The sequence below is a fragment of the Notolepis coatsorum genome, assembly GCF_963971535.1.
Source record: "Notolepis coatsorum genome assembly, chromosome: 18".
In the NCBI taxonomy this organism is placed as follows: Eukaryota; Metazoa; Chordata; class Actinopteri; order Aulopiformes; family Paralepididae; genus Notolepis; species Notolepis coatsorum.
In genome coordinates, this window is record NC_140182.1 from 6,819,770 (window position 1) to 6,829,319 (window position 9,550).

Genomic DNA, 9,550 nt, shown 5'->3' on the forward strand with positions numbered 1-9,550 from the left:
TGGACGAAGCCTTGCATCACGTGTCCCCTCCGGTACATGAGGAGGCAGCCGTCGCATCTTTTCACCTGCACAGCGCGGTCTCTCAGCGGCGAGAGTCTGCGTGGGAGGGACACGCCGCCCTCGTCGCTTCCTGATTCTACTGCGCAGGCGCACCAACCGACCTGTAGGCGTCGCTGTCCACAACGTCCGATCCCCACCCACCAGCTTCCCACCCCCTAATACTGCCAATTGTATTAGTATGAACGACCAGCCAAGCTGGTAGCAACGGCGAGAGCTGGGCTCGAACCCAGCATCTCCTTGCCCACTGCGCCACCTAGCCACCCAGTTCTTGATAAACTTGATTCCTTTTAATATGTGATTTGGCTAACTGGACAAACATTTGTGTGCACCGTGTGGTTTATTTGCTAATTTTGTGTAAAAATTAAACGCTTAAAATGTAGGAAATATAATCAATGTAACAATATTTTAGCAAAAGTGTGTTTTTACAGCATGTGACATCATTACACACAGGTTTCTATTCACATCAAATTTGTTGGATGGAAACACACTTTCACCGGCATAATTCACATTAATGTTTTTTGCAAACTTCAAATAATTGGCTTTAAATTCAACTGACAAGTGGATGGAAACTTAGCTACTATCTGTTCTTGTTTCTACAGTCTGGACTAAGCTGAAGATTAAATCTGGACCGAGGAAACGTGAGTGAGTGTGTGTGTGTGTGTGTGTGTGTGTGTGTGTGTGTGTGTGTGTGTGTGTGCGTGTGTGTTTAGGTGTGTGTCTGTGTGTGTTTAGGTGTGCGTGTATGTGTGTGTGTTTGTATGGTGATAACTAGTAATGAGGTGTGTGTGTGTCTCCACCAGATTTGTGTCTCCTCTGACAGACGGACACACCTCCACACCTTCTAGAGTCTCCTCTGACAGACGGACACACCTCCACACCTTCTAGAGTCTCCTCTGACAGACGGACACACCTCCACACCTTCTAGAGTCTCCTCTGACAGACGGACACACCTCCACACCTTCTAGAGTCTCCTCTGACAGACGGACACACCTCCACACCTTCTAGAGTCTCCTCTGACAGATGGACACACCTCCACACCTTCTACTGCAGCTTCTCTGAACAGCTCTATCCTGGGTTTAGTGTCTGGTCATCTGGCTCCTCATTGTCTCTGTGTCAGAATGATTTCACTGACCTCTTTGATGTCTAACACACACACACATACATACAAACATATACACACCCACATATGTACATGTATGTAATAACATCCTCTTACATGTTAAATAGATCATTTGATCTTTAAAGGTAACATATTGGTGGAGGGTGTTCTATGTTTAGTTCTGACGGTCAACTTCTCCTTTCCCTGATGAGAGTTGCGGTTTTGGCTGGAACTGTGGCTCATTTGATAAACAGTAAAGGTCGGGGGGACTTGTCTGTCAGGATAGGATTATAATCTGGGGTATTTTATTATTATTACTTATTACTCTTATTTTGAAACGGCTTGTGTTTTGGTAAAGACGGTAATCAGCCTTTGTTGGTCCGTTAGGGTACCAATGAATGTAGTTATAGGTTTCTCGTTTAGTTAAACATTTACATTTTCTTGATTATATGGGTTAGGTGGGACTAGGGATAGCCCCAAATGGGGGAATGTAGTGGAAAATGTGTATATTTGGATGGTGCGAGGGGGTTAAAATCAGATGACAGTAAGGAATGTGTATTCTGGGTTAGGACAAAGTTCCAAGGTCTTCTGCCTGTCCTGCCTGCCCTGGAAAGACAAACATGATAAGGGAGGACAACCAGTCAACATGACGAGACAAACCTGGGGCAATAAAGGTCGCCGAGACCCCTGTGAATGTGGGGTGAGTTTCTGGGAAATTGGGCTTACTGGAAATCGTCATGTTTGTCATTTCGGGGCGGGTCTGGGAGAGATATTACCTGTGTGCTATGAGATGAGAAGGCAGAGTGAATTTCTTGCTTGTGGCATACCGACTGGTAAACCATAAACTATCTTCTTTCAACCTCTTGTTAACTACCTATTCCGAAATAAAGTACCAGTCTGTTAAATTGGAAGACGTCTCCTCGTGTCAGTCCACACGAACCATTCCACAACACATGTCTCTTGTGCTTTGGTAGTGTCATATATGTCTCTTGTCCCCTGTTGAATTAAGGAGAACCACAGGTATTGTGTAAAAAAGGTTGTTTTAGAGTTGATATATAAGTGTAATTTTGTATGGCCATGTTGGATATCTGATTTGCCTTATATCTTTCTTTTCTAATACACAATACACTTTCTCTTACACAAGTCTCCTGAGTCTTCATTAAATATTATCATCAGTGTAATTGCTCCCCCTTATTCTGTAGTCAGAATCTTCTGATTATGGTTAGCCATCATACTTGCAGATACATACAGTAAAGGTGTGCCTAATGAGCCATTGCCAAGCGTATGTATGTACCATTTGGTCTGCAGACAACAGGACAGTAGCCAGCAGTGTAGTAAGACTAGGTACGGGATATGTACAGATATAGTATATAAAGATATGTAAAAGGGATTATATGCAGGTATTTGCAGACAAATCAAATAAAATCCAATGTATTTGTAAGGCCTGACAACACACGTTAATGTCCCCATGGGCCGGACCCGTCTTTTTTAAACAAGTCAAGAAGAAACATCACAATAAATCAAGAACAAAATAAAAAACACCATGAAATCCAAAAGAAAATGTAAAATAAATAAATGCAACACTCCAAGACATACCCCACGCGAAGGTAAGGAAAAACGAACTAAAAACCTAGCAATAGGAAAAAAGCACCACAGGCAACGTGGAGGGGAGAAACCTTAGAAGGGCCGTTCAAGGGGGGATCTCGCTTCTTAGATGTCGGTGATAGTAGTGTTGCTACTGTATAAAACAGGCGAAACAGTTTGTAAGTATGTACATCAGTGGCGTTGTTAGCGCTGGGCTGGATGTTTTTCTCCTAGCCCCGGAGCTAAAAAGAAAAAAACAAAAAAGTATATTAACACTTTGAATGCCCAAACCGAGAATATTCGAATATTAGTTTTTTCTCGTTTTTTTTTTATTAGCGATCTGAATTCATATTGCATCAAGCGAGTCTACCATTGGTAAATCAGCCACCCCAGGCGCTCAGATGTGAAAAAATCACCCCTTATCGTCTCCCAGATGGTAATTCACCCTTTTGGATTGGACTCAATGAAAATGCATAGGGGAAAAAAACCCGGACTCCACATTTTACTTCTCACGCATGTAACTGGTGCCGATCAGCTTCATGCTGGACTCTCAGCACAGCGTGGTTACTGTGTTTTACTGTATACGCGTGGGATCAATAAAAGGATCGATTTTTGGAATGGCTATCAGGAATTGGAATAATCCATTTGGATACCATCTGATCTCAGGTAAGGAATCTATTTTACCAGTCTTAGGATAATCAGACCCGTTTTGACGGAGATATAAGCGTTTCCCATATGTGTCCCCCAGGCTGTTTGACTGTGCGAGCGGTCAGGAACTAGGAGAATCGATTTTCAGCTTGCGGCACGAGCGTGCATGCGTACACATATACTATCGATAATCTAGCGTTTATTTGAAAACGATTCATAAATAGGCCGAAAAATTACAACATTCTAGATTATTTCAGTAAAGGGCGATTATCATAGAATCTCTTCTTTTTTCCGTGAAAACAAGTGCTTTTCAAAATGCTAGAAAACGGAAGTGAACGGATAAAAAAACAATCCGCTTCGACAATGTTGACTGGAAAATGAGTCTTTGATAAGCGACGGGCAGATTAGAAACATAGCCATAATTTAAAACATAGATTAGGCGATATTAACGTTAACATTGAAGTGGATGTGGGCATTCAAGCACTAAATGTGCGCCCCCTGCTGGGCACTGAAAGTGTTAAAAATAAAAAAATTAAATTATATAATTTTCTTTTATTTTCTTTGGATGGCAGCATCCCCATTGTCTGTGCTGAATGTTTGTTAGTGTTTGGTATTTTCTGTTGGTTTTTAGTACTTTTAAACATCCATTTTTAGTAAGTAGTAGTTTTCATTTGATCCTATAATTTTTTCATTCACCGATTTGTGGACTGAAAGGCCTGAAAGGCGCCTTATAAATAAAATGCATTATTATTATTATCATCTAGGAGGGAAAATACACTTTGAATAGTAGGGACTGCATCTCTGCCTGTCCTGGACAGGAAACACTTTGTAACTGTGATCTCCTCTGGCAGTAGTTGGATATTGTAATGTGTGGCGAGGGGTTGCAGCAATTCCACTGAGAGAAACTGGTCTGAGGCTGGATAACATGCATGTACTGTATGCCTCTCATAAGTTGTTCTCCAACTCATGAGAACCTGCTCTCAAGCTCTTGCAGCATTCTGTCGAGGACTGGATAGAACAGTCTCTGTCTCAGCTGATCTCCATGAGGTCTGAGCTTGTGCCACAAGATGACTCAACTACATACTTGTCCATCCTTTTCTGCTTCCTCCTTTGGCTGGTAGTATGTTCCTCAATCCCAAGGCCATTACATATGGCCTTTGTCCTGTCATACATGTCCACTGCCATCTCTGAGGTGCGATAACCTTTGAGTGTGTCCTGCACTGCGCTTTTAAATAGTACAGATAGGTATTGACGATGTGCACTTTAACGCAGCAGCACCTGGAGCCATCCATACCCATGTCCAGTGTCCACTGACAAAGACATGCTCATGATACTGTGATAAACTATAATACGCTTTAATCGAACCCTGGTTCATTTCCTCCGATAGACCGGTTGGTTTGGGGTGGTGTGAAAGCTCATTCACTCTTGCAACGTAACCCTGCTGCGTTTGAAGTGAACACACGTTTCATATGACTTAATTCTGTTTGAACCAGTTACACACTGCTGTGCTTAACCTAAAACACATTTAGCAATTCTACTTCTCAGTGATTAGAGTACTGTAAGTGAAGTACACAGAGAATGTGCAAATATACAATACATTCACCAAACACTACACAAGACCAATGCTGTAGACTGGTGAAAATATAATTTATTTATCTCCATATACCCAAATCAATGATGCAGACTGATGAAAAAAAAACATTTTCTCTCCATATACCCAAATCAATGATGCAGACTGATGAAAATATAAATTGTCTCTCCATATAACCAAATCAGTCAACATTTCAACATGGAGAATCACAAAAAAACATGTCCCAGTTTTCATGCTACTACAGTGTGCATAAATAACACTGTAAGCTCAGCAAATATCAGACAAACATAAAATACTGTATCCAGTCAGGCCATGTGAGCGGATCGGAGCGTGAGCGGCGCGGGGCGCGGTTTTGACGTGAGCGAGGAGTGGGTTTTAAAATGAGTCGGCGCGACATCCGGAGCGAGAGTTCTCCTCCGCTCCAATCCACTCCAGGCCGCTCACAGTGGTTTAACACTGTTGATGTAATATATACATGCAGTACAATGCCAAAGCAACAGATGGCGATGTACAAACATGAAGGCCATTTTCAACCAATGAGAAGGGTTCAGGCTTCGTCACTGTAGAGACGCCCACCATAGATATCTATGACGCCCACACTCACTCCTGTTAGAAAAGGTATCGACGCCATTGTTGTTGACGTTAGCTTACATGCTAACGTTAATGGCAGCGACCATAGCATTGTGGCTCGGCTAGCCTATCATCGCTTAATAGAACTAGTGAATGGATAAACAACGTTATTTAACATTGCAGAATGGCTACAATTACAATGCGGCTCAATACAAACAATTGTTAAGGGGCCCAGGGGGTGTAGACTGTTGTAGTTTGAGCTCATTTACACCATGCTCCAAAAAAGAAAAAGAAAAACTGCCGAGCGATCTGGCGCGGGGAGCGCTCGATTCAAGGTGAGTGGGGAGCGAGCGGAGAGCGACTTGGGGGCGGGGTCAACATGAGCGATTAGCGGAGCGGACCAAGCTTTAAAGAGCGAAGAGCGGATTTCTCGGCCGCGCCGATCCGCTCACGTGGCCTGTATCCAGTCAGGCCATGTGAGCGGATCGGAGCGTGAGCGGCGCGGGGCGCGGAGGGGGCGGTTTTGACGTGAGCGAGGAGTGGGTTTTAAAATGAGTCGGCGCGACGTCCGGAGCGAGAGTTCTCCTCCGCTCCAATCCATTCCAGGCCGCTCACAGTGGTTTAACACTGTTGATGTAATATATACATGCAGTACAATGCCAAAGCAACAGATGGCGATGTACAAACATGAAGGCCATTTTCAACCAATGAGAAGGGTTCAGGCTTCGTCACTGTAGAGACGCCCACCATAGATATCTATGACGCCCACACTCACTCCTGTTAGAAAAGGTATCGACGCCATTGTTGTTGACGTTAGCTTACATGCTAACGTTAATGGCAGCGACCATAGCATTGTGGCTCGGCTAGCCTATCATCGCTTAATAGAACTAGTGAATGGATAAACAACGTTATTTAACATTGCAGAATGGCTACAATTACAATGCGGCTCAATACAAACAATTGTTAAGGGGCCCAGGGGGTGTAGACTGTTGTAGTTTGAGCTCATTTACACCATGCTCCAAAAAAGAAAAACTGCCGAGCGATCTGGCGCGGGGAGCGGGGAGCGCTCGATTCAAGGTGAGTGGGGAGCGAGCGGAGAGCGACTTGGGGGCGGGGTCAACATGAGCGATTAGCGGAGCGGACCAAGCTTTAAAGAGCGAAGAGCGGATTTCTCGGCCGCGCCGATCCGCTCACGTGGCCTGTATCCAGTACAGGTTAAAATTAAAGTAAAACAAAAACAAAAATTTTAAAAATTCAAATAGAGTACAGAAAATACTAGACATTATCTCTTTGCTATAGCTGGATCTGGCAAGATCTCCATGTTGACATGTTGACTGATTTGGGTATATGGAGAGAAAATGTATATTTTCATCAGTTTGGATCATTGGTTGTCTTGTGTAGTGTTTGGTGAATGTATTGTATTTTTTCACATTCTCTGTGTACAGTATTTCACTCTCCTTCCATTTTGGTTGAACTCACCTGCTGCATTTTTATACCTGATTGGTGTATAATTTACCATTTATCTACAATTAAGCAATGGTATGTTTGTGCATCTGATGGCTGTGTTTAACCAATTGGCCCATATGTGTGGTAATTTGACATTCTGTGTCTAATGTAATGCAAGTGTGTTTAGTGTTTTGCAAATCACTGTGTGTATTGTTTTGCAAAAAGTGTGAGGCTGACATTGTGCTTATATGGGTGAAAATCTGGGCCTATGTTTTGCTCCTTGAGTGTAAGGTTTTGATAATTGTGTAATACTTTTGATTTGAGTGTTTATGCAATCGAAGAAAACTGTAAAGACTAGAGATTAACTGTTTATTTATTTTGTACATAGGCTGTGCATATGTTTGTTTGTTTGTTTATTTGTTTGTTTATGTGTATGATTCTTAACTGTGCTTTTATTTTGTTATTTCTGTATATGTGTGTATGTATGTATATGTATATATATTATATATATATATATATATATATGTATGTATGTATGTATGTATATTTGTAGTCCTGTTGGGGCCTCTTGGACCAGATCAATGTTTTATCTGGCTAAATAAAGGTTAAATAAATAAATAAATAAGAAACTGATGGTTTGGTCTGAATTTTCTATGGGGACTGCCCAGATCCCTCTCATGGACCTGGACGCCTGTTGCTTCTTCCCAATCCAACAGTGCAAAAATGCTTCCGCATTCGTCACCGCAGATACCGTAGTGGCGTGCGGTAATGCGCCTTTCATTTTCCTTCGCCCAGCGCCCAGGTGCGTGCACCGGCGGCGGCGTGCTCGCTCAAGTGCGTGCGTGCGACGGCGTGCTCGCGAGGTGCCCGCGCATGCGCATGAGATCCCGCCTTGGTTCGACACGAGCGGAGCTCATTATATCCCAGTAACCGCCCCTTATTCAGTATCCAGAAATATAGCTCAATTGGCAAGACTGCATGGCTGTGGATCCTACGGCTCGTTGCTGGCGAGTTCGATTCCCTTCAATTTATTTTTATTTTTTATTTTTTAACGTGCATTCGGCATTCTTTCGCCGTTTCATTTCGCCGGTTAAGTTTAGGCATTGTTTCGGAGTTGGTTAAGGTTAGGCATTGTTTCGGAGTTGCTTAAGGTTAGAAGGGTTAAGTTTAGGCGCTGTTAAGGAGCTGGTTAAGGTTAGAGTTTGACTTAGATAATGGCAATATTTTTTAACGTGCGTTCATTTCGCCGGTTAAGTTTAGGCATTGTTTCGGAGTTGGTTAAGGTTAGGCATTGTTTCGGAGTTGCTTAAGGTTAGAAGGGTTAAGTTTAGGCGCTGTTAAGGAGCTGGTTAAGGTAAGAGTTTGACTTAGAGAATGGCAATAGACAGCCAGCCGAGGTTTCAAGTGATTCGTTGCAATGTACGCGGAAATGCCATAGCATTTGTCTAAGCGGGCCTGAAAAGAAAGGCGCTTTACCGTAGTGGCGTGCGGTGACGAATGCTTCCGCATTTTTGCACTGTTGGATTGGGAAGAAGCAACACGCAACCTGGACCTCACTTTGAGAACCTCTAATCTAGTTCTTCAGTATTCGTCTCTAATTACTCAAAAATTGCATATTTCTGTGTAAAAAAAAGAAAGAAAATCGCATCCTCCCGGCCATCACCACGGGACGCCCACCACTCCGACTCCGGTCATCACCACAAGACTTCCACTCACAGGGAGACGGGGACAGGCGTTAGACAGGCGTATAACACACGACTTCAAGTGATGTAATGCGTTTATACAATGGCCGAATCCACCCAACCTTATTGCTATACAATAAACACACAGTAATTGAAGCATAATGGAGATTTATTCACAAAACCATACACAGGTTGGTAAGAAAAAAAGTGTCTAGAAGCAGAGGGAGGTGCTACAAAGCATGCCATCTAACAAACTTCATATAAATCCCGCGATTTATTATTGTTTTGACAATGGGTCATGACAAACCAATTACATAATCCAACATATGTGTAACGAACTAATATTACATCGGTCCGCGACCCGATGGTTGGGGACCTCTGCTATAGAGCCACACTCCGTTATGCACAAGTTTACAGACTTTGGGAGCGTGTATATTATTCAATGAGACTGCCAGCCAGCTTTTGCATGACGGAGAAATACAATTTCAATTGTGACGAGAGAAGATCATCTCCCGATTTAACACACACGGTCCCAAAGATATTAATGTTTTGCGGCAAATGTTCACCCTGCAATGGATTTAGGTGCGTCCCATCTCTCCTCTCTCATGTTGTCTGTGCTTCTCTCCTCTCCGACACAGAGACAGAGAGCACTCAGCCAGTGGCCACTCCCCTCAGACGCAAATTTCTGTAGTTTTTCACACAGCGAGGAAAATAATACAGTCCGGGATTTTTATTTTGTTTCACAATGGGTCATGACAAATTAATTACATAATCCATGTGTATGTAACGAACTAACATATTCCAGTTGACTGTATCTTTTTTGGAGGATTCGTTCAAAAGCTATTCATACTTCCATTTGTCTATCTATGG

General features: G+C 42.9%; 1 protein-coding gene across 6 annotated transcripts in view; it reads left to right on the forward strand.

Annotated features, from left to right (window-relative positions):
* Positions 1–2,053, forward strand: part of LOC311244917 (uncharacterized protein) — a 71,541-nt gene extending 69,488 nt beyond the window's left edge. For all 6 annotated transcript variants that reach the window (XR_014620722.1, XR_014620723.1, XR_014620724.1 and 3 more), the window contains 2 exons: positions 660–698; positions 861–2,053. Coding sequence is in view for 1 of the 6 variants with exons in the window: in XM_084334612.1 (XP_084190738.1) it covers positions 660–669 (10 nt within the window). In the remaining 5 variants the exon portion in view is untranslated. The remainder of the gene's footprint in view (positions 1–659; positions 699–860) is intronic.
* The last annotated feature ends 7,497 nt before the right edge of the window (positions 2,054–9,550 follow it).